At 37.3% G+C, this 27944-nt stretch overlaps 2 protein-coding genes across 2 annotated transcripts; one reads left to right on the top strand and one right to left on the bottom strand.

The window, feature by feature from the left end:
- Window positions 1-4772: 4772 nt before the first annotated feature.
- Window positions 4773-5724, bottom strand: LOC103553902 (olfactory receptor 51F2-like). Its single transcript, XM_008524664.2, is given in 2 exon segments — window positions 4773-5546; window positions 5548-5724. Coding segments are annotated over 2 exon segments (951 nt in total).
- A 16990-nt stretch (window positions 5725-22714) lies between these two features.
- Window positions 22715-23662, top strand: LOC103553886 (olfactory receptor 52R1-like). The gene has a single exon (XM_008524640.2). It carries the CDS (start codon window positions 22715-22717, stop codon window positions 23660-23662), a length of 948 nt encoding a protein of 315 aa, XP_008522862.2.
- Window positions 23663-27944: the final 4282 nt, after the last annotated feature.

Below are 27944 nucleotides of genomic sequence, written 5' to 3'. Positions count from 1 at the left end.
GCCAAGAGGCACGACATCATGACCACCCTAATCACCCCACTGATATGGGGACCTAAATGCAGAAAGTTTTCCAGGCCATCATGTATCATCACAAAGTCACGTCTGAACAACTGGCTCAGTAGTCAGCCACCATCCAGAAGCAAAAGAAAGAATTTTCAGGATGCCCAGAACAAGAACTCTCCGAGACATGGGATTGATAATAAATGCTGAACTGACCTAGGATTATCATCACACGCAAACAATAAAAATTATGTTCACCTATCAAATTAGTGAAGACTTGAAAAAAGTGTAACCTTTCATAGACTCCTAAAGTGAAAATTATTTTTACACCATTGGTAGAAGTATAAGTTGGTATACCTTGTTCAGAAGGAGTTTAGAAATTTCCATCAAAACAGTTAAAAAGTACATACATTTTGCCCAACTTGGAATCTCTTTATAGAATTAGAATTTTAGAAAACAACAAAAAGCATTCATAGATTCATTATTCATTTCAAAAAAACAGAAAAACATTCAAATATTGAACTACAAGAAATCAGATGAAGCAACGAGCAATTGCATATCATGTATCATTGAACTACTGTATTTGCTAAGAGTATCTATGGATTTGAAAAATGTTCAAGATATAATATTAAATAAAAAAGAAAAAACAATTGTACACAAGGCTGACACCGATTCTAAAAACGACTGCATATGTATAGAAAAATATTTGGGAAATATATTGCTAATAATAGGTACTGAGAATAGGGAGATTTGTGGTATTTTAGTTTTATTTTTCGTACATTTATGTATTTTTAAAAATTATTCTCAATTAAGGAAGTTTAATTTTGGTATGAGAAAAAAGTAATTGAAACAACAAGAAAAGTGTACAGTAAAGGAATTTTCAGTGCCAAAACCTAGGGGAGTGCAGTTGGCAGTCTGAAAGGATGAGGGACTCTGGAATAAAGTAAATTCCAGAAAAGTTTGAGAATCTAGGTGTAAAATTTCAGCCAGAATCACAGCTTTTCAAAACTAACAATGAGGATTATGTTTGCTGAGTGTGGGTCTCTCTTTAAAAACTTTGCTGATTCCCTGATGACAATGGATTTCAGAATGAAGAAGTTTTGGAAAAGAATGAGGAAGAAAATTTTCTTCTGAAGATAGATTATGCACAGTTAAAGGCAGTGAGAAAGTCACTAGAAATTTTAATCATATTTCTTAATATTCAATTTCCTTCTAAAGTAAAAAATTGTTAATTTCATAAAAGTACGTTTCCTTTATTTTTTCTTATTTTTCAACTTTATCGAGGTCTTCTTAGCACAGAGAATGTTGCACATATTTAGTGCATAATTTTGATGAGTTTGGACAGATGCATACACCCGTGATACCATCACCACAAACAAGGCAACAAACATATCCATCACAATCACTGCATTTGTATTTTTATCCTCATTCACCAGCTTCCTTGCAAAGTCAACCAATAGTGAAGAAGGTTCTACAACTCAAGCACTGAGTTAATAAAACTGACATTGGATGAAGGTGCTTTAAGAGAAATCAAGAACATGGTTGCTTCCCCAAGAAAGAACTAGCCATTGGATTCTAAAAGTGCCCCCAAAATGATATTCTGAAGGAGCATTTTCATAATTCCAAAATTTTAGAATTATAAGGGACCAGGATCTCTGTATCAGCAAATCAGTTAAGGATTGTACATCTCTCTCTCTCTTTTTTTTCTTTTCATTTTTTCCTTGAGGAAGATTAGCCCAGAGCTCCCATCCATGCCAATCTTCCTCTATTTTGTATGTGGGATGCCTGCACAGCATGGATGGTGAGTGATGCAGGTCCACGCCAAGAATCCAAACCTGCGAACCTGGGCCGCCAAAGCAGAGCACATGGAGATTTAACCACTTGGCAACAGGGCTGGCCCCTCTTTTTTTCTTTTTAAAATTAGCTTCATTGCTGTATAACTTGTGACCATAAAGTGCAAATATTTTAATATCTAGCTTGATGAGTTCTGACATATGTAAATGCCTGTGTAGCTACCACCCAATTAAGATATAGAACATTTCCATCACTTTATAAAGACTTCTCCTGCCTCTTTGTTGTCAATCACTACCTTTCCACCCCAACCAGGCAAACCCTGACCTGATTTCTTTCACTATAGATTAATTTCTCTCACAGTAGAGCTTTATATAGGTAAAAGAATAAATGATGCATTCTTTTGAGTCTGGTGTCTTTCACTCAGTATAAGGTTTTGCAGATTCATCCACACTGTTGCAGCTGTGAGTAATTCATTTCCTATTATTGCTGAGTAGTATAGTATGCTTCTTCAACATGCGTCAATTGGTCCTTTGTCAGCTTTCTCCTCTGCTTCAGCCTTTCTAGCCTTCTTTTACTTCCAGACACATCAAGCTCTTTTCTGTCTTAGGGCTTTGCTCTTATCATCCCACTTCCCCTCATTGTCATTTTCTAGGATATTCTGTCTCCCTCTTATCCTTCAAATCTCAACTAATACCACATTATCAACGAGATGCTTCTTAACCTACGTACCTCAACCATATTCTGCCTCCTAAAATTTTCTTTTAGCAAAAAGATTTAATCTCCTCCATATCTCAACACAACCTGTAACTATTTAAATTACTTATTTATCATCTGATCCTCTTACTTGAATATAAATTCCATAAACTATAGCATAAGTGTTCACTATTCTATCCCCAAACCTAGTTCGCTATGAAAAAAAATTTGTACCTGTGCCCCATACCATTGTCCCAACAATTCCTCTACTGACCACAAGATCGCATTTGGAGGATCATTTCTGCCTCCTTCCTCCAAAATTGGATTCCAGACTCCTCAGTTAGAAGGGCTCCTTTCATTATTGCCCCAGAAATTAAGAAGGATGTTGTTCGACGAATAAGGTAAATTTGTTATATAAGTAAAATTTTTCCCTCACTCACTTCTTTTTACTAAGAAACATAAAGTATTCAGAACATTTAAAATTTCTATTCAAGAAATATCTATTGAGAAATCACCTTGCACGAAACATTCTGTTAGATGATGGAATAGAGAGGAAAACAAGAGAAATTGGCAATGAGAGAATCTAATTAGTACAAGATGAATGAAATAAGCACACTGATTATCTACAATCCCAGCACCAATATAAAAACTAATACTTAGGCTATGCAGCTCTATCATGGTTACAGGCATCCTAAAGGATTCTGAATCAATGAAAATAGATGATTGCCTTCATTATAACCTAAAAAACCAGTAGATCCGGAACATCAACTTTGTAACTAAACTCAAGCATGTCTATGGTCATTTACAAAAGCTATCAAGTGAGCATTTGGAGTGAGGGACTCAATTTCCCATTTGTAATATGGACAGAGTCATTATAGTGGCTCTCTCCTCTCAAGTAATGCACACCTCTAATGTGACATAGTGACTAAGAGAGGCCAGAAAGAACTTAACAAAGTAGTCCCTTGCCAGTCAGCTTCTCCTGGTTTTTAAATGTTACTCAGAGTCAAATCATGCTCTTAGGGCTCAGTTCTAGAGTAATTCAAAAGGTGAATGCTTTGTCAGTATTGTCCACTCGGCACAGAGCCAAACACAGTGTCATTAGTATGAAGGCATTTTCCACTCACATTCAACAAGCATTTCTTCGTCAATTACTATGTGCCAGTACTGTGTTTGATGTTGGCTTATAGAGGTAAAAATTTCATACTGCATCCCCGAAACCCCTCCTCTGTACTCTCACATCACCTGAAACAATCTGCTGTCATCACAGTTGCTCCTTTATACCCTAAGGATCTGATTGTGTGTTTTAATGTTGATTCTCAGGCTGCTAATCCTGGAGTCACTGACTACCCTATCCTATCTTCTGAGCCTCGAACTCCCAGGGCTAGAGGAGGTAGAAGAGAAAGTCTCAAGGAGGTACAATTCCTGACATTGCAGAACACAGCCTTCACCTCATCTCCATCCCAAATAAACCTGGAGTCAGTCTTTAGGTTCCGATTCTCAATGTGTCTGTCTTAAGTAGGGACCATCATGGAAAAGATTTATGATTTTCTAGTTTCTGGAAGCCCTCAAGATACCAACCCTGAGATTTTGTACAGGCCTTTGCACCACTGCAGGTGCATATGTACAAGTAGCTGTAATTGTCCAGTGACATTCTGTAGAGGAAGAAACAGAAAAAGAATAATCTAAATTATATCCTTGAGTTTATTTCTGAGCCAGAACGTACAACAAAGCCAGAAAGTGGGGCTGCGGGACAAATAAATTTAAAAAACACAGAGCTCCTTGTAGGAATTGACCCTTCCCAAATTACTTAAGTGAGATCCAATATTGTATTACTGATGTGTACTTTAGGATTCACTCTATAGTACGGCTATTTTGGAAGTATGAAGAGAATTGAGATTTTAAGGGGAAAAAATCAACTAATTATAGTGCTTTTTGCATATCATTCAGAAAATAACAACTGGCTTAGTAACAAAATTTCTTACATTAAATCTCGACTTTTAGAATTGTATAAAGTTTCAATGAATATTTTGTTCAGGTCTTGGACTACTTTCAAATATAAATAGCTGTTTACATATATTATCTAACTTTATCTTGAAAACAGCATCATGATTTAGTTGGTATTAATAAGGAATTCCTGACAGGAAAACTAATGAAGCAAATATAAAACTTATAAGTTGATAGTTTGGACTGTTGGAGACATATCTATTCACTGTGGGGACAATCACCACATTCTACAAAACCATTCATTCATAAGTGGCTTTATCACTACACTGAGATAACAGTGATTAGATTTGGAGACGCTTCTGAATTAGGACCTTGACAATAGCCTTTCGAATTTGCTTAGTCTTCACACTGTAGATGATAGGGTTGAGTACAGGAGGGATGAGCAGGAAGACGTTGGCCATGATGGTGTGGACAAATGGAGGTGCTGAATGGCCGTAGCGATGGACAAGAGACAAGCTGATGAGAGGGATGTAGAAGATGGCAACAGCACTGACGTGAGATATGCAAGTGTTGAAGGCCTTCTGCTGCCCCTCTCAAGAAACAATGCTGAGCACAGAGCGGATGATCAGGACATAGGAGAGCAAGATGCAAGGGCAGTCAAACCCTGTCGTGGAGAAGAGTGCAATCAGACCAAGGATGCTGTTGATTCTGTTGTCTGTGCATGAGAGTTGAATGAGGTCAACGTGGTAGCAGTAAGAATGTGAAAGAACCATAGAACTGCAGAAGGATAGCCTCTTGACAAAGAGCACAACTGGTAACATCACAGCAACATCCCTTATCAACATGCTCACCCCAATCTGGGCGATCCTGGCACTGGTGAGGATGGTGGTATATCTCAGTGGGTCACAAATAGCCACAAAACGATCAAAGGCCATGGCCAGGAGAACCCCAGACTCCATGAAAGTAAATCCATGGAGAAAGAACATTTGGGCAATGCAGGCATTTAAGGTGATCTCTCGAGCTTCAAACCAGAAGACCCCAAGGGTAGTGGAAAGTGTGCACAGGGACAAGCTCAGATCTGTGGCTGAAAGCATAGAAAGAAAATAATACATGGCGCTCATGGAGGCTCTGCTCACGGAGAATCACAAACAGGATCATGCTGTTCCCAGAGAGTGCGATAATATACAGAAGACAAAAAGGGATGGAGATCCAGACCAAGGCTTCTTTCAGGCCTGGGATACCCGTCAAGAGGAAGGTCAGAGGCTGGGCATTGGTGTTATTGAGGACCAACATAATGAGGGACTGAGAAGAAAGGGATATGTGAATAATTAAATATGACAGACACTGAATACATAGCTTATCACTGAGAATATCTTTCTGGCACCCTGAGATACACTGTATTACTATTGCTGAATCTCCAAGAACTTTAGTATTTTCTGAATTTTCTAGAGCTGCAAGCTTCTTTTCTCCACCTCTCAACATTTCTCATTTCTTGAGAAGAGAGAATTCCCTGATTAATTCCACGTTAAATTTTTCCTAGATCTGTAATATCTTTGGTGACGACAAACATCACAATTAAATCATCTTTGACTATAGAGTCCCCAATATAATACCTAAACAATATGATGAGAAATCTGGATTTTACTAATTTTGGAAATAAATTTTTGATCCCAGAATAAAGCCCTGAAAAATCAAGTCACATTCTAAATATGGATATTATTAGGTTTTCCCGGGATATATCCAGGATACCAAAGACATCCTCAAGACACACAAGTGTACTGTTTATATATGTGATGACAAGGTGGTCTAAAGAACCACCCTACAAGAAATAAGTATTACTCTCATTTGTTGAGAGTTGCCTGTCTTATTGACATTTATAGCATTATGTAATTGTTTCCATACACCAATGCTAGGAGGTACATAGGTTTCTATGTGTTTTGCATTTGAGGAAACTAAGACTCAAAATTAAATAATCACACAAGATTGTCTTTATAAAGGACTGTCTAATTGTTGAGGGAAACCATATATTATATAACAAAGATGGAGAAAAGAAATAAAGAGAGAAATTGAGAGAGAGTGAAGAGGGAGGGAGGGAGGGAAGGAGGGAGTGAGGAAGGAAGGAAGGAAGGAAAGAAGGTAGGAAGGAAGGAAGAAAAGAAAGACAGCAGGAAGGGAGAAAGGAGGGAAAAAAGGAAGGACAGAAGGAAGGATGAAAGGAAGCAAGGAAGGAAGGAAGGGAGGGAGGGAGGGAGAAGGCAGGCAGAAAGACAAATCTTGCCATTATTGTAACACAGAGCAGTAAGCATTACATTTTGATAAATTGTCACAGAGGCTACTGCTAAAACACAAGGAACCGTAACAGCCAACATTTCTTTAACACATACCATGTGCCAGATGCAATGATCTTCATACTCATAATCTCATCCATTAATCATGACTATCCAATCAAGAATAAAAAATTGTTATTCCTAATATATTCATGTGGAAACATGTTTAAAGTGATTAAGCAATTTGCCCCAAATTATGCAGTGAGGCAGCAGAAGAGCTAGAGTTGAAACCTGCGAATATGACCCCAATATCTTCATTCGATAAGGCTGAGGAATGCATAGAACAAATCTCCAAACAAGTCTGATGAACATCCCTGACAAAAGTTTCTCAGATGTGTGCTTACAGAGACACATTATGGTCAATGTGGCATCTTTGGAGTGGAGTACTAAGTTTCAGATGTGAATTCCATATAAATTCTGCAGATATGAAGTTCTTTAGGCTTCTCGGGAAAGGAATCTATCTCATCATTAATAGTCTCTGTGTACAAAGGATCCAGAAAATCAGATGTCAAGGATACACCTACTATGGAAAATAGCACCAAAATAGAACTGCCAAATTCAATTGACTCCTTTAGTAACATCTTATTTATCCACCACTTACGTATTATGCTGATGATACTTTCTTCCTGGAAATCTTCTCTCCCCATGTATTGGATGGCATTAGGCTCTAATATTTTTCTCCCACCACTGAGCAATTTTTTTCTCTGACTTTTTTTTGCTCCGAGAACCTTAGCTATGGTATCCTTCACGAATCCGCTCTTTGCCCATTCTCATGTCTAAAAGATTATTGTACCAATTTTTGCAGCTTCATCTTTCACTTATTTAAACAGAAATTTTAAATAAATATCTGAAAGCCAACTCTAGTTTCCTGGTTCCCAAAGATAGAACTTCCTGCTGGACATTGCCATTTGGATTTCTAATCAGTATATCAAATTTAGCATGTTCAAAATCAAATTGATCATTTTTCTCTATAATTGTTCTTACTCCTAAATATTCTGTATAAATCTTATAATTTTCACAAAAAAAATTAACCAGTTATCTAAATCAGAACTCTGAGAGTTACACTGTAGTCTTTTATCTTTCAAATAACTACCACTCCCAATTACCAAGTGTTTTCTCTTCAGCCTCTACTATATCTCTTTTTACTTCCACCACCTCTTTATTTAAACAACAAAATAATCTCTTTCAGATATTCATAGTGCATAATCTGGACTATTAAATTAACCTAAAAATAGTAATCATTTATTATAGATAGATAATAACAAAGGTCCAAAGCAATAGCCCCATCCATTTATTAAGCATCTTCTCTATGTCATAAAAATATAAATGAGAAAAAGAATCTTTTGAAGTGAATAAATTGAGAAATGCATGTACCAAAACCTGTGGGGCAAGACATTGGAGTGCAATGTACAGCCTGAAGAATATGCATTTATTAGAAAACAAGGAGCTAGAATATTATTGTTTATGTTTCTAATATAAGATACTATGAAAATATTTGAATAAATGTCAAAAAAAGCAATTAACACAGACAAAAAGCAGAAATGAATGAGTTAACAATACACCCAAACCTAATTATTTAAAAAGAAAATATGTAAACTTTTTTCAAAAGTGGCCAAGAAAATCATAGACAAAGCATGATTAATTGCATGAGAAGTAAGAAAGAAAACAAAAATATAGCTAGATAAATAAAACTTTAAATAGATTGCAATAGTATGTACAACACTATATTTGGCAACAGATATAAAATGAATAATTTTTTAGGATAGCGCCAGTCACCAAACTAGCCCAACAAATCAAATCCAGCAGAGAAGAAATGTCAGTGACAGGAAAAACTCCACCAAGAATCAAAAAAAGTGAAAAAAACTGAAGTATTTTTACATTTTATGAATTTTAATAGAGCAGAAGAGAGGGAATTTTGCCCCCCAGGGACAATTGGCAATGCCTGGAGGCAGTTGTGGTGTCACAATTGGGGAGCGAGTACTATTGGCATCTAGTAGGTGGATGCCAGAAGGCATAAGTCCAAAAATGCAAAAAACAAAAAAGAATTATCCAGCCCAAAATGTCAGGAGAGCTGATGTTGAGCAGTCCTATTCTAGAGCATATAAAAAGACAGAAGGTACACCTAAAACTTCCACAGTGATGCATGTCAGTTAAATCTCAGTAAGACTGGGAAAAGATTTCAGAGAGTACATATGTCTCTCAAACAAATGAGAATGAGTTTTGTAACCAGAGGAAAAAAGAAGATGAAAAGTTATTCATCTAATAATTTATGATGAGATAAACAAACATTATAAATAACTTTTAGCAAGCCAGATGCAACTGTGCTCTTAAAGAATATTGTATTTTGACACAGTAGACCGTGTCTTATAAATGAAAAAGTCATTCAGCATAAGAAATCTATCAATGGTATGAATACAGTAACAGATTAAAGGAGGCAAAGCATGATTTTTTCAAGCAATGAGGAAAAAATCAGAAAATTGAATGGCAATTCATGACAAAATTTTTAAAATTTAGGAAGAAAATAAATTCCCAAATGAAAGGTATCTTTCAGAAACCTGGAGCAAACATATTCACTGGTGACCTATTAAAAGCATTTCTATTGAAATTGTTGATGAAATAAGGACATCTGCTAACACAACTACTATTCAACATTTCATAGAACAGAGTCTTAGAAAATGAAAAAAGACAAGGAAATAAAAGCAGATACTGTTACCTTTGGAAAGAAATAACACTGTCTTCATTTAGGATTTAGTTGGTTTTTTAACTGAAAAATCCAAAAGAACAGACTGGAAACTCTATTAATACAATCTACCAAAGTGACCAAATAAAAGACCAAGATCACAAATTTATGGCTTTTCCTGTTCACAGAAAATAACCACTGAAGAAATTTTATAAAAATAAGGACTTATTTACAATAGACACAAAACTATACAATATATTAATATAATAAAAGTTTGCATTTGGCAAGTTAGGGATGGTCTGTGAAAATTTACTGAAGAACATGGAGAAAGTCCTTTAATCCTTTCCTGAAGATAGGAATGAATATTCAATAGTGAAAAGATGTGAATTCTCCCGTTAACACTCCTAAATTCAAAGCCTTATCAATCAATAACACACATTAGTTTTTAATGGATAGTGACAGATGGATCCTAAAATGTATTAGGTACTATAAATGTGCAAATCTGTTTACTATAATATTGAAAATGACAAAGTGATTAGTCAAAGTGATATGTCAAAATGTAATATAAAGCTATTGTAATTAACAAAATGTAATAGATAATGTTTAAAAATATATATCCTGAGAAGATAATACTATTTTTAAAAAATGTATAAATGATGTTAAAGAATATGATGGCAACGGAATCTTATATCACTAGAAAAAGAACTGATATGTGGTAAATGATGTTTGGTCAGTTGACTGATGATTTGTAAAAATATAAAAAGGACCCTATTTTACACATCTCTGTATTTGCATTAAGAATTTCAAGGCAAAAAAAGCTATAGTAATATTAGAATAAATAAGTGAAACACATTTGTGACTTTTTTAGGGAGTGCTTTCTTAAATAAGATGAAATTAAAGCCATTAAGTAAAATATTGATACAGAACACTGCCTGCATCAAATTTAAATACAACTGATTGCAAAAGACATGTGTAAACTACAAAGGGCAGCACCGTATATATACATTAGAAGGCCAAGACCAAAGAATGCTTCTGCAACGACCCTAAACTAGATTATGTGCCTGCTGCTTCTTTGGTGATGGTCTGTAGTGTGATAGACGGTGAGGGAGTTGGGAAAGGGGCAATAACACTAAATAGATTTCTGTGTCCCGGGGTTTGGGTCATGAAGGAAATGGTGGACATTGGAATGCAATTCTCTGGCCCAGGAAAATAATAAAGATGAAAGTAGAAGTCCCTGCTCCAACATTGGCAGGAGGCAGGACGTTGATAAATCTTTCCTAAGATTCTTCATCTGTAAACCTTGGACTTTAAAAATATACCTGGTCTGTCTCTTTCCAGCTGGTTCTGTAATGGTCAAGTGCCAAGATGTGTTGAAGCACTTCTTTCTAAAGACAAATGATCTCTATTGAGAGCTATTAGAAAGCTCAGACTACCAAGGATCCTATAAAAAGGTTGATCTGATGCCAAGTGAAGAAACTCAAAGATCTGAATTTCTAGCAAATAGGGATACAGAAATCTGTCAAATTTAAAAGCTGACTGAAGCAACAGTAAAATATACAATCAATGTCAAATTTGAGCCACACAGAATCACAACAATTTGCTCCATTTCCTTGACGTGACTGATTTTAATATTTTCTCCTGGAAAGAAATGTTTCTTTACAAACTTCTCGACGATTTCTCACAATTCCCACCACCTTCAGCTTCAGCCTGTCACTCTGAACCCCTCTTCCTAATATCTCTACTCTTTCCCTTCTGATTTGCTGTCCTTTGCCTCTAAGTACATGCCTCCCCACCCCTTGTCCTTCCCAGGCTCTATCCCTTGGCATCCAGGTTAGCTCTCAACAGTCCCTGTTCTTGGTCTGCTCTTTCTGGTCCTAGCCTCTTACCTGGCTCCCTACAGAGGGAGAGCTGCTCTTTCCACTCTCTGCCCAGCCAAGTGTATATGTAGGTGGCTCCCGGACCTTGCCTTCTATAAGGAGCCCAGCATGTAACCCAGCCCTGCTGCCAGAGACCCTTAGGGCTTGGAGATAATATAATCACATGAGCAGTGTGATCCTAGGTGGGAGGACTAGAAATTCCCAGGAGACTTACCACACTAGAATAAATCAGGTCTAAATGATATGTTTACCATCTCCCTTTTAATTATTTTATTATCTTTATAATATTTTTCAATAAATATAAACATTGTCTTTTTTTTCTTGATTAATTTTATATTCTATTCACTGCTAAATAGGGTGCAGGCAAGAAATGTCCTTATACTTCCCTTCTCTTCTTTTTCTACCCTCAACAATAGTCACCTAGAGCATAATATTACCCTGAATAAGATAAATAAATGTACATATGGCCTTGCAGCTATGATTAAGTATTACATATTCATGTTTCCATTGTTTGAACTTTAAAGCAAATAAAGTTTGATGGAAATATGATTAAATAAAAATTATTCTACACAGAATCTTGAACACATGGTGTGACCAGAAAAAGGAATCACCTATTCTATATCGCTAAATGCATATCTCTATAAAAGGAGGCATTCATTCCTTAAAGTAAAATTGACTGCTTCCTTTTACACTGATTCAATTGCCCATATTTATGTCAAATTTCTGTTTAATTTATATTGGACCATGATTTTCTGGGACAACTTCCTATTTTCTCTGGAATTCAAATTTTCTTTCATTTTGCCTGCTATCAGGACAAAGACAAGGTTTCTTCATCATCTCACTCATGACATACTGCTATTTATCCATAACAGTAATTAAATGTTTGCAGAGTTTAATGAGTATACAAATATCCTTAAGATCTTGTTAAAATGAAAATTCTGATTCATTAAGTCTGAGCTGGAGCCTGAGTTCTGAATTTCTGAAACTACTTCTGCTTTGAGGCCATATTTTGTGCAAGCCTTTCATATATTTTGCATTTTGGGGGCATGTTGAATGATTATTTTCCTGAAATTACATTACCTGGTGCCCCTGAGTAATGTCCATTCCTACTTGGTTAATAATTGTTGAACTTTGCTGAATATTTGTTTCATTTTGCTCTAGCACATAATCTAGTTTTATTCAGAAAAAAATGGATGTGAGGTATAAATAATAAATTTTCCTTCTTTCTACCTGTCTAAAATCTCCTTTCTATTCTTAAAATGTATTGTTAATTGGCTGTATATAGAATTGTTAGGCTTTAAATAACCTTCTCTGAACAGTTTAGGGTTTAGTTTAATACAGTGAATAAGAGATCAAATTCTGGTTCTATATGTCTACACTGTAAAACCTTAACCTCTCTGTGCCTTTGGTTCTCCTACCTGCAAAATGAGGTGATTGATACCTGTTTCACTGGGTTTGTAGAGAATATGTAACTATATAGTTTTAAAACCTTCTGAGTAGAACTTGGCTTGTTGAAACTATTAAACAAATCTCACCTGTCATTACTAGGCCTGTGCAGACGAAAACTAAACTAATTGGCTTTCCTTTGCAGGTCATCTTTTCTCTCTTTTAAAGCATCAGGTCCTACTCTTTATCCTTGGTGCTAAAAGTTCTCCAATACTTATAGAGAGAGAGATATGATATATATCTATATATATACTTAATAATTATTATATACATAACTTTTATATAAATACATATATTCTCATATAAGTACTTTTTTTGAGTTCTTTATTCATTTTTCTTCTTTGCTAAGAATTTTTTTATTGCATAGGTATTGCAAAATTTAACTAATCTCTGATTGACATATACTTGAGTTGTTTCCACATTTTACCTGTTTTGTCTATGGGTACTATAAACATCCCTTGACATTTATATTGTAAACATAAATCATTTTTTTGAAGTATGTATCTTGAAGTGGACCTGCTTGGTCCAAAAAATGCTTAACTGTACTAGAAGTTGCTAAAAAGATTCCTGATGTGCATGAGTGCTCTAATTGACCCACATTTTTGCCGATACTTAGTATAGTCAATGTATTCAATTTTAGTTATTCTGATGAGTTTGCCTTGGTATCATAATGTGGTTTGAATTTTCATTTCCCTACTGAATAACAATGTTAGGCACCTTCTTATATGTGTATTAGCCATTCATTTACCTCCATTTGTGAAGTGCCTCTTTAAATCACTTGCTTAACATTTTAATGACCTGTTTGTCTTCCTATTCATTGATGGACCTTGCTTTTCAGATATATGCATTGGGAATATTTTCTTCATCTGTGGCTTGCCTTTTCACTTTCATAATGGTATCTTTTGTAGTAGATTATTTTGTTTTGATAAGTTGTTGAATTTTTTTCTTCTATGACTAATGCTTTTTGTGTCCTGTCTAAGAAACCTTTGCTTTCCTCAAGTTCAGGATGATATTATCCCATTTTTTCCTTTGGTATCTTTAAAATTTTAACTTTCAAATTTAGGTTCATGTTACATCTGAAACAAAGATTTTTTATATTGAGGTAGGAGCTGAGGATCATTTTGCTTTTCATACAGATATCCATTTGTTCTTGCACCATAAAGGCATTTTTCTGTCTTTGAAGGGCACTCATTTCTCTGTTTAAAATCAATTAATTATGGTTTGGGCTTTTCTTCTCTATAGTTTTTTCAATAACATACAAGGCCACCGCTAGGGTATTTGGAACATGAGGCAAATATGTTCCGCAGGGGCTCTGTCTAACTAAATAATTTCACTAGAACTATTTTTAAAAATTCACTGGCTTATGTGAAGCGTAATTTTTTAAAGATGAACATTTAGAATAAGGAATAGAAATGTATTTATTGTGTATTAGTTTGTTAAGGCTGTCATAAGAAAGTACCACAAATGAGTAGCATAACCGGAAATTTGTTGTCATAACTCTGCAGCTTAGAAGTCAGAGATGAAGGCATCTCAGGGTTGGTTCCTTCCATTGTCTATGAATGAGCTTCTGTTCCTCGCCTCTCTCTTATCTTCAGCAGTTTGCTGGAAACCTTGTCTTGTAGACACATTACCTTGACCTCTGCCTTCATGTCCACATGACGTTCTCCCTGTGTGCATATGTCTGTATCCAAATTTCCCCTTTTTATAAAGACACCAGTCATATTAGACTAGGGACCCACGCTACTTCATTACAACCTCATCTTAACTAATTACATCTGCAATGACCCTGTTTCAAATGAGGTGACATTCTAAAGTACTAGGGGGTTAGAAATTTAACATATGAGTTTGAGGGAAGTTGCAATATTGTGATTTCTCACATATGTTTTGTCTTTGTCCACAGCTCCTGGCTCATAGCTCCTGTCAAACTGATAAACACAAACTTCATTAAATTGGAATTGGGAGGCCAAAAAGAGGAGCTCTCATGTCCTCTGATGATTGCAGAACCCAACAGGAAGAAGAAAGACTTCCTGTTGTAGACAAACAAGAAGCTCACCAATGAGAGACCATCACAACTGAGCCAATGAAACACCACTACACCTCGAATAGCCATCCAGCTTCTTTTTCCCCCTCTGTAAAAGTTTCTCCTCTCTTGCTATTTGGGGTCTAGCATGTGATAGACCTTGAATTGCAGTGCTTTGCAGATCCTGAATAAACCCATTGTTTTTTTCAGGCAAAGATTGACCCTGGGCTTATATCTGTTGCCAATCTTCCTCTTTTTGTTTTCTCTTCCCATCCCCCCAGTGCATAGTTCTATATCCTAGTTGTAAGTCCTTCTAGTTCTTCTATGTGAGGCGCCAACACAGAATGGTAACTGACAGATGGGTGGTGTAGTTACATGACCGGGAAATCAACCCTGGCCACCGAAGCAGTCAGAGCACTGAACTTTAACCCCTAGGCCATCCTGACTGGCTCAGAATAAATCCATTTTTGTTGGAGAAGTAACTGGATTTGTTTAAGAACAACACTTCCAAAACCCTTGGAATTTCCTGAACAATAAGAGCAATGGAAACATCATTTTATAAAAATATTATAAAAAATTTGATCTTTTGTCTTCAGTTCCTGAAATTGCTTCAGAGCCAGAAAAGTGAAATGTGGGTCTTATTGTTCAGACAAGCCCCTTTCTACCACTATTGGGTTTATGTTAATGAGGTGACTTGTGGAAAGCACTTAAGGATAGGGGCTGCTTGTCAGAGAAACCAACCATGAATAGAGGGCTGGAAATTTCAGTCCTGCCCTCTGATTTTCTGAGAGAGAGAGGTACTGGAGGCTGAATCAATCACCAATGGTGAATGATTTAATCAATCATACGTATGTAATGAAGCCTGCATAAAAACCCAAAAGGAGAGGGTATGGATAGCTTCCAGGTTGTGGAAGTGGAATGCTTCCAGGGGCCACCATGGTGAGGTCCAAAACTTTATGTGGACAGAAACTTTTTTCTTTTGGACCTCACCCTCTGTAACTCTTCATTTGGCTATTGATATGTACCATTTCTAAGAAACTGATAATCTAGAGAGTAAACTGGTTTCTACTGAGTCCTCTGAGCTACTCTTGCAAAATAATAAAATCCAAGGAGAGAGTATTGGGAACCTTTGATTTATAGCCAGTCAATCATAAGTACAGGTAACCACCTGGACTTTTGTTTGGCCTCTGAAGTGTGTGTGAGAGGGGAAAGAGTTGTGGGACTGAGTCTTCACCCTGTGGAATCTGATGTTATCTCTAGATAGATAGTGTCAGAATTGACTTGAATGGTGCAACACCCAGCTGGTGTCCAAGAATCACTTGGTAGTGTGAGGAAACCCCATGTGATGCTGTGATTTATAATAAGAAATATACTTTTGGTTTTCCACCCCATTCCTGACACAGAGCTCCTAAAACCTTTGGGATTTCTCCTTACAAGAGTGATAAAGCTGTCTTTTGGAAGGCCCTTTGAAAACTTAAGGATGGGGGCTGGTTGCCAAGGGAAGGAATCATGAGATTAGAGGGTTGGAACTTTCAGTCCCACCCCCAACAACCTCTGTGGAGGGTACAGCGACAGGAGGTTGAATCCATTGCCATCAGCTGATGATTTAATCAATCACGAGTGTAATGAAGCCTCCATAAAAACTAAAAAGGATAGAGTTCAGAGAGCTTCTGGGTTGGTGAACAAGTGGAGGGGCTCAGAGAGTCGGGCACCTGAAGAGAGCATGGAAGTTCTGGGCCCATCCTCCATAGCTTGCCCTATGCATCTCTTCCAACTGGATTATCCTGAGTTATATCTACTTCAAATAAACTGGTAATCTAGTAAGTAAATGTTTCTCTGACAATTATGTTATAGAAGATAGGTATGATGGATAAATAGTTTTTCAGATTATTCACGTGACTATGATTAAAATGATGGACTATGAGGACTAAATCTTATAGAAAAGAACATTCAAAGAAAAGAGAGTTTAAAGGATTGGAAAAAATATAGAGAAGTAAAAGGAATTGATGATGTAGAAAACACGGAATGAATAAAAGACTTAAAAAGATAAGATGATGTAGTTAGAGTGGCATGCTCCAAAATTCAGAGACTAACTCTGGGCAGTGACTTGGTTCTGATGTTGTCCATACATGATTGACTGAGGTACTGTGGAGACAAAGGTCAACAGAAATGAGGTTATAAGGACTGTGAGGCTATGGATGTGGATGAGCTTTCTACACAGATAAACTGAAGTGTCCCAGGATTCTCATGTCCATATGCTCAGCAAACTTTTCCTTCATCAAAACTTCCTTCCCAAGCATCCTTCTCTGCCTCTGCCCTGGCAACCCTACGAAATGTAACTGGCAGATTGATGTAGCTAGAAGTTTATGGTAACAAACCTAAACTGGGCTCTCGATACTGCCCAGAAATATTTGCACATTCTACTGGAAAATGAGGTTCAGAGAACGGCTGTGAGCCAGGTGTCTAAATTCTCAATGCATCCTGCAGAGGTACCAGCTATTGAAAGAAATAAACCAGGAGGGGCTTGTAGGAGGACCAATTAGGGGAAGACTGATCTGTCTGCTATACACTCATTTCAGCAAGCCATGCCCATCTAACTTGAAAAATAGTGTATGAGTCAAACAAGGAACTCCCACAAGAGGCCATGCATATGTCTTCTTGGAGCCACCATGGCTTTTGGCACTGCAGAAGACTCAAGAGATGAGGAAACTCAGTTCCTATCCTTAGACATCACATTCTGTTTGAGGACAAAAGTTCCTCTGTGGAAATAAAAAGAAGAAATTCATGCTTATCCTACATTCATTATACTGAGTGCTTCATGTACTCCAGTTAAAAGAAGCAAGTAAAGAAAAATGATAGGCAACCTGAGATAAACCCAAAATTACAAAGTCAGCCTTATCACCAAAATAATAAAATGTTAACTATTTCTTCTAAACCTGGACTCCCTAAAAAAATCAGATATATCCCTGAATTTTGTTATGATGATACCTTAAACTAGATCACGAAATTTGTGAATACGATGATCTCACTACACCGTAAACAGCTTGATGCAAACCTAATAATGTTCGTCACTTTTTGTGTTCTTTCCCTGTGACTGTATGTTGGCTTTTGGATTTTGTGAGGCATAATTTCTGAAATCTGACTGCTTTACACTCCTTCCAAATAAATCTTTCCTTTCTGTTTTTAAATACCTCTTCCTTATATCTTCCTTTGACAACCCATACATTGGGGAATGATGAGAAAAAATAAATAAGAGAATATCAGCTGGGCCCTATATAGAGATTGATAGATAAGAAGCTCTGCATAGGCATTAACTGTTCAGGTTGAGAGGGAAGGGCTGTCCAGTCTCACAAAGTTTCAGAAATATCTATGGCAAGATCTCCATCCGGAAGTCCTTTTGCCTCTCTAGATAATCACCCACTCAAAAGTGGGAGAGCCTCAGAACCATAGCTACCTTGGTACCTCCTAAACCACCAATAGATTATCAATTTGCTCATCCTTTCCACACACTTTGCACATATATACTCATATATATGCACACTGATATGTAATCTCATCAGGTTTGGAGCTCAGCATACGCCTTTGCAAAGCATGTGTATCAAGGGGCTTTGCACTCACAGAGCCATGCTACCACACTAAATATGTGTATTTAATGCAAATGTTTATTGATACTTGCACATACACACAAGATTATACACACTCACATTCACAAGCAAATCCAGCCCCTTACACACATATTTATTAACATATCTCTCAGATACACACATTAACATACATGACCTATCAACAACTTTCACATTGCACAAAATATCCCCTCAAATAGAAATTGACACATTCTGATGAACAAAAAATACATGCATACAGATAAACTCACACTCATGCCGTCTCAATAACACATATTCTTGAGAAATGATTCAAATTCCCTGCTGCTGCATTTGTGTATACAGAGGAGAGAGGAAAGTTAGGGGTTAATGATTCCAGCTCTAGTCTCCAATCTCAGAGGAAGCTAGTGTGTGTATGAGACAGTGAGGTTTAGGAGGAGGGAGAGAATTAATGCTTGGGGGAAGGGAAGGGATAGACCTTAGGAGGTGTTTAAATAGGCTAATCTGTGGTGTCTACTGAAGGCTGAATCCCAGGAGCCAGGCAGAGCTGCTTATGGTCATGTGCAGGCTCGGTCAGAGATACAGCAGAGACCATGGTGAGTGGTTCCCTTTGTACCAGACATCTCTGCCCTTTCCAGAGAGGGGTAGGACTCACAGAGGTTCTAAGAAGCTGGAAGCCAAGGCAACACACTGTGAGGAATGGCTGGACTCACTGGGGGCTCCAGGTCCAGAGATCCACGATTGCTGAGCTTCCTTCTGACATGGGGAGAAGACTCACTACTTGCATTGTGCCCTCCAGGGAAACTGTAGAAAGAAGGAAGACTGCCTCCATACACAATCCCTCCATAAAGGAAGTTTGACCCCCGACATTGGTCCAGCAATATTGCTCTATGCCTTATATTTAGATACCCCAAGGTTAGAAAACAGTCTAAATTTCCCTGAGACTATTCCTTAGTAAGATCTCACCCCATTTTATTCTTATCCCTTCGGGCTTGAGCAACATGGTTACATTGAGTGGCATAAGTATTTCCCAATAAGGAGTGGAGTAATTGAGGCCCAACAGAGCATTGGGTACCATTGATGTATTCAAACCCATACTTGTAGTTGAAGGTTGGGCTCCATCAGTGTGAAAACATAATTCTTGTTGCCGTATTTCCTGGCCCAAAAGCTATACGGAGTTCTCACAAGTCAGATTGTGTTTCGGGAAACAGAAAAATCGAATCTGAAGTTCAATATGTGCTCACCCTAGCTATCAGGCTTGAAAAAGATGACTTAATTTCACCTTTCAGTATGCACTATGCACACAAGAGTTCTAGCCCATGGGGTTAAGGGACATATTTGATGGCATGGAAGTCAGGAAGGAATGTTGGGCAAGAAGGGAAATTAATATTTCTCTTCCTTTTCCTACCCTTTAGGGAATGCATATTTCCATCCCTCAACCAAGCAGCAAGCTGACAATCTGTGCTTCCCCTCAGAAATACTATTGAAAACTTACACACTGGACAGAAATGAGTGAGGATTGGTTAACTCCCTGTCCACTCCACATGATTTGCAGTCTTAACTCTGTTCTTTTCAAGCTCATAAAGCTCTGAATGAAAAAGAGACAAGGGAATTGCAGGTAGTGAAAGCAGAAGATTCCCTGGGAAAGCAGCAGAAAGTGAAAAGAGGAAAGAAGAACCAATCAGGGCCCTCATCTCCCACTTCAGACTTGGGCCCCAAGGCAGCTCTACTCCTCCACTGTCAACCCAAGAAAGAAAATCCGAGAGCAGAAATATGAGATCCAGGAGAATGGAATGAGAAAGCTGAGAGGTATCTCTTAGGAGGGAACTCTGCTCTGTGAAAGACCACTGGGGAATCTTGGATATAGCTGAAGCAGAGGAGAGAAACTGGCTTTTGAAAGGGGCTGCAGAATATGAGTAGCTGAAATCTGGTTGAAAAGAGTCACCACCCCCAAAAGAGTATGCAGAACAGGTGAGTTCTCCATTAAGGCCCATGAGCAGAAACTAATAAAGATGTCTTCTTAGAGAAAACAGCCTATACTGAGAGATACCAGAAAACCAACATGGAGCTTAATCTAGTGCTGTAGCTTATTCTAGTCAGTCCGGTGAAGTGGCAGGGCTTCTGGGTTCAAATGCAGATCTGTCCGTAAGTTAGTATATAATTTGCAAGTCCCCTTCATATCTCCCTTTGTTATCACATGGCAACAATCTCTGTTTAATCCAAAAAAGTTGGGCATCCCAATCAATCACTATCTGGCAGAGACAGTGGTGTATACCACCAAGAGCACTGGGTCTGGAGTGGTACACTTGACACTCATTTATTATGTGATCTTGGTCAAACTATGTAACTACTCTGAGCTCTATTTTTCTCATTGTAAAATAAGGATGCAGAGGCTTTATGAGAGTTAGAAATGAAAGTTAAAAGCTTATGGAATTATATCTGCAAAAATAGAAATGCCCACCACAATCAATCAATGAGATTATTTTACACTTTGAGAGATTGTATCTTTAGCCAGCATCTTCACCAGAACTCAGCGTAGGAACAAAAGTGGTCTAAGTATGCTTTTCCAGGTGTCCCTCAACCTCAGTGACTATGTCCTCACAAGCGTTGGGTAATAGACAGTGGGAAAAAGGGAGGGAGAGAGGAAGACTCAAACAGAATATGTAACTGTTTGGGAAGACCACACCAGGCAGAAGAAGACAAAACAGAGCCTAGACCCTGGATAATGTGTGTGTTTCTGAATTTTCACCATACCCTAGATAGGAGTATTTGTTTTGAGCAAATTTATAGCTATTATCTCGGTAGGATGGTTAAGTTAGCAATTTGGAGCAAGATCCAAAAAGTCTGAGTCCCATGTCTCTCATGTTATAAATCTAGGGAAAATCAGAATGAGGTTAGGTCCATTTGGGATCTTGAAGAAACCTTTTCAGGAACCATTGGGTCTGGGTGAATGAAACATTTGTTAGTCCCCAGAGGTGACTTGTTAAGGGGGATTTTAAAAGATATTCTTCATGCTTAGGTGTTTCTATTATGGAAGAGGTAAAAACTACAGCTTTCAAACAAAGGCACAAGTCTACTGAGATTAAATAGTGAAAAAGTGTTGGATAAGAACCATGTGAGATTTTGGTCATTGGCTCTGAGTTAAGTAGTGGTCACCAGAGGTCACACAGTAGGATTGACCCATGTAATGCATGTACGGGCTGAGGATGACATTCACAAAGTCGTTTACTGGCCCGCAGAGCAACCTCTAGTATGAGAAATGAACATAACTCTCTTGGGGGAATGGTGTCAAAGTAGTGTTTACAGGGTACTGTCAGAACATTTTAAGATATTGTTAATCAGTTAGTAAATTAACTGCTACTGAATAATGGCATTTATCTATTATTTGCTTCAGCAAATGTTTATTAAATTCTTATTCTGTACCAAAAACAGAGGTGCTATGGATAGTGCATGGTTCAGGACTGACTTCATGAAAATTTATCATCTAGGACAAGAGTTAGAAAATGATAGCCTGCAGATCAAATCCGGCTTGCAGTCTGTTTTTACAAACAAAGTTTTATTGGAATATAGACACACACACATTTATATATTAACCGTAACTGCTATCATGCTACAATGGCTACGCTGACTAGTTGCAATAGAGACCGTGTGGTCCACAAAGCCTAAAGTATTTATGATCTGACTTTTTACAGAAAAAGAGTTTGCTGAATCCTAATTCTAGGATGAGCCATACGTTAAAGATAATAGGTGTAATTACTGGTGAAAATTGTTAAATCAATTATCTCACAGCTCAGATCTTCATGGCAACTGTCCTAGAGTCAAAGCTCACTCAACATCACTACATACACTGCTATGGGCATTAGGTCAAAGTGTTTTCCAAACTGGTTTCCGACCTGAAGAGTTACCCAAGTAGCCAAAACAGATTGATGAAAAAGACCTATGGGGAAGATTAAATAGATCAGTTGTTTGTTCTAAATAGAAGAGCAAGAATTACTATGACATTATTTGTCAGATAATTTTCCCTTAGGAGATTCTACTTAAAAGAAAAACATTGATTGTTAGAAAAAAACATTACACTTGCAGCTAGTACATTCTGACCCTGTTTCGAATGACATAAATATGAGTAAAGGATAAAGAGTAGCATCACTTTATGGTGCAAAACTCATTTATTAAAACAGTTGAAATTATTCTAGTTTACCATTAAACCCAAATGCTCTATTATTCAATTGCTCCTTCTAGAAGACCGTAAATAATAGTAACGATTTATTGACTGTTATCACCAGCAGAGAGTAGATTGCGTTCCCAACAGAGGACAAATTAATGATCCTGTGATGTTGGCTTCAGAGAACAGCTCTTCTCATCCTGTTTTCTTCATCCTTCTTGGAATCCCAGGACTCAAGAATGCCCAATTTTGGATTGCTTTTCCATTAGGTGTCATGTATGTTGTGGCTACAGTTGGCAATATCACTATCCTTCACATAATCCGAACTGACCACACCCTGCATGAGCCCATGTATCTTTTTCTGGCTATGCTGGCTATCACTGACCTGGTCCTCTCCTCTTCCACTCAACCTAAAATGCTGGCTATACTCTGGTTTCATGCACATGAGATTGAATACCATGCCTGCCTCATCCAGGTCTTCTTCATTCATGCCTTTTCTTCTGTGGAGTCTGGGGTGCTCATGGCTATGGCCTTGGACCGTTATGTGGCTATCTGCTTCCCACTCCACCACCCTAGTATCCTCACCCCATCTCTAGTGGGTAAACTGGGGGCAGTAGTGATGGTGAGAGGGCTGCTGTGGGTGAGCCCCTTCTGCTTCATGATCTCCAGGATGCCTTTCTGTCCCAACCAGGTCATTCCCCAGTCATACTGTGAGCACATGGCTGTGCTGAAGCTGGTGTGTGCTGACACTACCATAAATCGTGCATATGGGCTCTTTGTGGCCTTCTCTGTGGCTGGCTTTGATATGAGTGTCATCAGTATATCCTATGTGATGATTTTGAGAACTGTGTTGGGGTTGCCCTCTGGTGAAGCCCGGCTCAAGGCTTTTGGCACATGTGCTTCCCATATTTGTGTCATCTTGGCTCTTTACGTCCCAGCCCTCTTTACTTTCCTCACCCACCGCTTTGGACATCATGTGCCCCAAGTGGTACACATCATGTTGGCTAATCTTTATCTACTGGTCCCTCCCATGCTCAACCCCATCATCTACGGAGTTAGAACCAAACAGATTAGGGATAGGGTCGTTCAAGGATGTTGTGGGAAAGACCCCGAATGAAGAGGTACAGCATCATAATCACCCTAATTGCCCCAATGATCTGGAGATATAAATGCAGAAAGTTTGCCAGGCCATCACATATTGTCACAAAGTCTTCTCTGAAGAACTGGCTCAGAGGTCGTCAATCATCCAAAAACAAAAGAAACAATTTTCAGGATTCCACAACTAGTACTCTCTGAGAGATGGGATTGACAATAAATGCTGAGTTGACCTAGGTTTATCATCACAAGAAAACATTAAAAAATACATTTACCTATCAAATTAGTAAGACGAAAAAAATGTTATCTTCCACAGATCACTAAGTGAAACTTATTTTTACACCATCAGCAGAAGTATAAGTTGGTATACCTTGGTAAGAAGGAATTTAGAAATTTCCATCAAAACAGTTAAAAAGTACATATATTTTCCCCCATCCTGGAATCACTTTACAGAAATAGAATTTTAGACAAAAACTACAAAGACATGTATAGATTCATTATTTGTAAAAACAAAAACAGAAAAACATTCAAATATTGACCTATAAGAAACTGGGTGATACAATGCGCAGTTCAATATCATATTATCATGTAACTAATGCATTTGTGAAGAGTACGTAGGGATTTGAAAAATGATCCAAATATAATATTAAATTAAAAAGTAAACAATTCTAGAAAGAATGAAATATGCATAGAAAAAGATTCTGGAAATACATCTAATTACTAATAATAGCTACTGAGAATAATGAGATTTGTGGTATTTTAATTTTCTTTTTACACCTTTATGTATTTTTAAAAATTATTCTCGATTGATGAATTTTAATTTTAATATGAGAAAAAAGTAATTGAAACAACAGCAGAAGTGTCCAGAAAAGGTTTTTTCAGTGCCAAAGCCTAGGGGAGTGGAGTTGACAATCTGAGAGGATGGGAGACTCTGGAATAAAGTAAGTTCCAGAAAAACTTGAGAATCTAGATGTAAAATTTCAGCCAGACACACGGCGTCTCAGACTGCTAACAACGAGGATTATGTTTGCTGAGTGTGGGTCTCTCTTTCCAAAATTTGGTGATTCCCTGATGACAATGAATTTCAGACTGAAGAAGTTTTGGAAAAGAATGAGGAAGAAAATTTTCTTCTGAAGATAGATTATGCACAGTTAAAGATAGTGAGAAAGTCACTAGAAATTTTAATAATATTTAATATTCAATTTTCTTTAAAGTAAAAAATTAATTTCATAAAACTACATTTCCTTTTTTATTATTTTTCAACTTCATCGAGGTCTTCTTGGCATACAGAATGTCGCACATATTTAATGCATAATTTTGATGAGGTTGGACATATGCATACACTCCTGATACCATCACCACAAGCAAGGTAATAAACATAGCCATCACAATCATTGCATTTGTATTTTTATCCTCATTCACCACCTTCCCTGCAAAGTCAAACAATAGTGAAGAAAGTTTTAGAATCAATCTCTTAAGTTACTGAAAGTAACAGCAGATGAAGTTGCTCTAAGAATCGGGAACATGTTTCCTTCTCTCAGAAAGAAACAGCTATTAGATTCTAAAAGAGCCCCTCAGAAACAAATGGGTATTCTGAAGGAATATTTTCATAATTTCCAATTTTGAGAATTTTATGGGCCTATGATCCCCATATCAGCATATCAAGTAATATTTGTGGCTATCTCTTTTTTTCTTTTTAAAATTAGCTTTACTGCTGTATAACTTGTGACCATAAAATGCAAGTATTTTAATACACAGTTTAAGGATCTCTGACACGTAAATGCCTGTGTAGCTATCAGGCCAACTAAGGTATAGAACATTTCCATCACTTCATGAAGACTTCTCCTGCCTTTTTATTGTCAACCACATCCTTTCTAACCCAATCAGGCAAACCCTGATCTGATTTCTTTCACTATAGATTAATTTTTCTCTCACTAGAACTTTATATAAATAAAAGAATAAATGGTTCATTCTCTGAGTCTGGTGCGGTTCACTCAGTATAAGGTTTTTCAGATTCATCCACACTGTTACATGTATGAGTAGTTCATTTCCTATTATTGCTGAGTAGTATAGGATGCTTCTTTAACATGCGTCAATTGGTCCATTGTTACCTTTCTCCTTTGCTTCAGCCTTTCTGGCCTTCTTTTACTTCCAGACACATCAACCTCTTCTCTGTCTTAGGGCTTTGCTCTTATCATCCCAATTCCCCTCACTGTTCTTTTCTAGGACATTCTGTCTCCCTCACATCATCCTTCATGTCTCAACTAATACCACTTTATCGGCAATATGTAACCCAACCTACATATCTCAACCAAATCCTGCCTCCTAAAATTTTATTTCAGCAAAAAGATTTAATTTCCTCCATATCTTAACACAACATGTAATTATTTAAGTTACTTATTATAATCTGTTCCTCTGACCTGAATATAAATTCCATAAAGTATCTCATAATTGTTCATTATTCTATCCCCAAACCTAGTTCACTACAAAAAAAATCTAGTTACATGAATAAATGATTGAATTTATACCTGTCCCTGATACTATTGTCCCAACAATTCCACTACTGAACACAAGGTGGCATTTGTAGGATCATTTTTGCCTCCTTCCTCCAAAACTGGATTCCAGACTGCTCAGTTGTAAGGGTTCCTTTCATTATTTCCATGGAAATTTTGAAGGATGTTGTTTCTCAAATAAGCTAAATTTGTTATTATAAGTAAAAATTTTCCATGACTCCTTTTTATTAACAAGTATAAACTATTTGAAACATTTTAAATTTCTATTCAAGAAATATCTATTTAACAATTACTTTGCACCAAGTATTGTGTAAGAAGGAGATAGAGTGGAAAACTAGAGAAGCCGGCAATCAGGGCATCTAATTAGCATGAGATAATAATAATAATTATGAGATAATTAGCATGAGATAATTAGCTATTACCTAGAATTAAAGCTCCAATATAAAAATTAATTACTTAAGCTACGCAGCTCTATCATGATCACAGGCATCCGAAAGTATTCTAAATCAATTAAAATAGATGATTACCTTCATTACAACCTAAAAAACCAGTAGGTCCAGGTCATCAAATTTGTAACTAAACACAAGCTTGTCTATGGTCATTTGCAAAAGCTATCAAGTGAGCACCTGGAGGGAGGGACTCATTTTCCCACTTGTAAGATGAACAGTCATTACAGTGGCTCTCTCCTCTCAAGTAATGCACATCTCTAATGTGACATAGTGACTAAGAAAGGCCAGAAAGAACTTCACAAAAGCAGTCCCTGGCAGGTCAGCTTCTCCTGGTTTTTAAATGTTACTCAGAGTCAAACCATGTTCTCAGGGCTCAGTTCTAGAGTAATTACAAAAGAGGAATCCTTCGTCAGTATTGTCTACTCAGCACAGGGCCAAACACAGTGTCATTAGTATGATGGCATTTCATACTCACATTCAACAAGCATTTCTTCATCACTTACTGTGTGCCAGTACTGTGCTTAGTGAGCGTTATAGAGATAAAAAGTTCATACTTCATCCTAAAAACCCCTCCTCTCTATTCTCACACCACCCGAAAAAATCTGCTGCTATCACAGTTGCTCCTCTATACTCTAAGGATCTGATTGTGTGTTTTAATGTTGATTCTCAGGCTGCTAATCCTGGAGTCACTGACTACCCTATTCTATCTTCTGAGCCTCGAACTCCCAGGGCTAGAGGAGGTAAAATAGAAAGTCTCAAGGAGGTACAATTCCTGACATAGAAGAACACAGCCTTCACCTCATCTTCATCCCAAATAAAGCTGGAGTTTCAGTCTTTAGGTTCCGTATCTCAATGTGTCTGTCTTAAGTATGGACCATCATGGAAAAGATTTGTGATTCTCTAGTTTCTGGAAGCCCTCAAGATACCAACCCTGATGTTTTGTACAGGCCTTTGCACCACTGCAGGTGCATATGTACAAGTAGCTGTAATTGTCCAGTGACATCCTGTAGAGGAAGAAACAGAATAAAAATAATCTAAATTATATCCTTGGGTTTATTTCTAAGCCAGGATGTACAGCAAAACCAGAAAGTGGGGATGGAGGATGAATAAACTTTTAAAAACCCAGAGCTCCTTGTAGGAATTGACCCTTCCAAAATTACTTACATGAGATCTAATGTGGTATTATTGATGTGTATTTTACCATTCACTCTATAGTATAGCTAGTTAGGAAGCATGCAGAGAATTGACAGTTTTAAAGAAAAAAAATACAACTAATTGAAGTGTTTTTTATGTATCATTCAGAAAAGTACAACTGTCTTATTAACAAAATTTCCTACATTAA

This window comes from Equus przewalskii, chromosome 6 (assembly GCF_037783145.1).
Source record: "Equus przewalskii isolate Varuska chromosome 6, EquPr2, whole genome shotgun sequence".
In the NCBI taxonomy this organism is placed as follows: Eukaryota; Metazoa; Chordata; class Mammalia; order Perissodactyla; family Equidae; genus Equus; species Equus przewalskii.
Note: the sequence above shows the minus strand (reverse complement) of the source record. Positions and strands in the feature narration are given on the sequence as shown.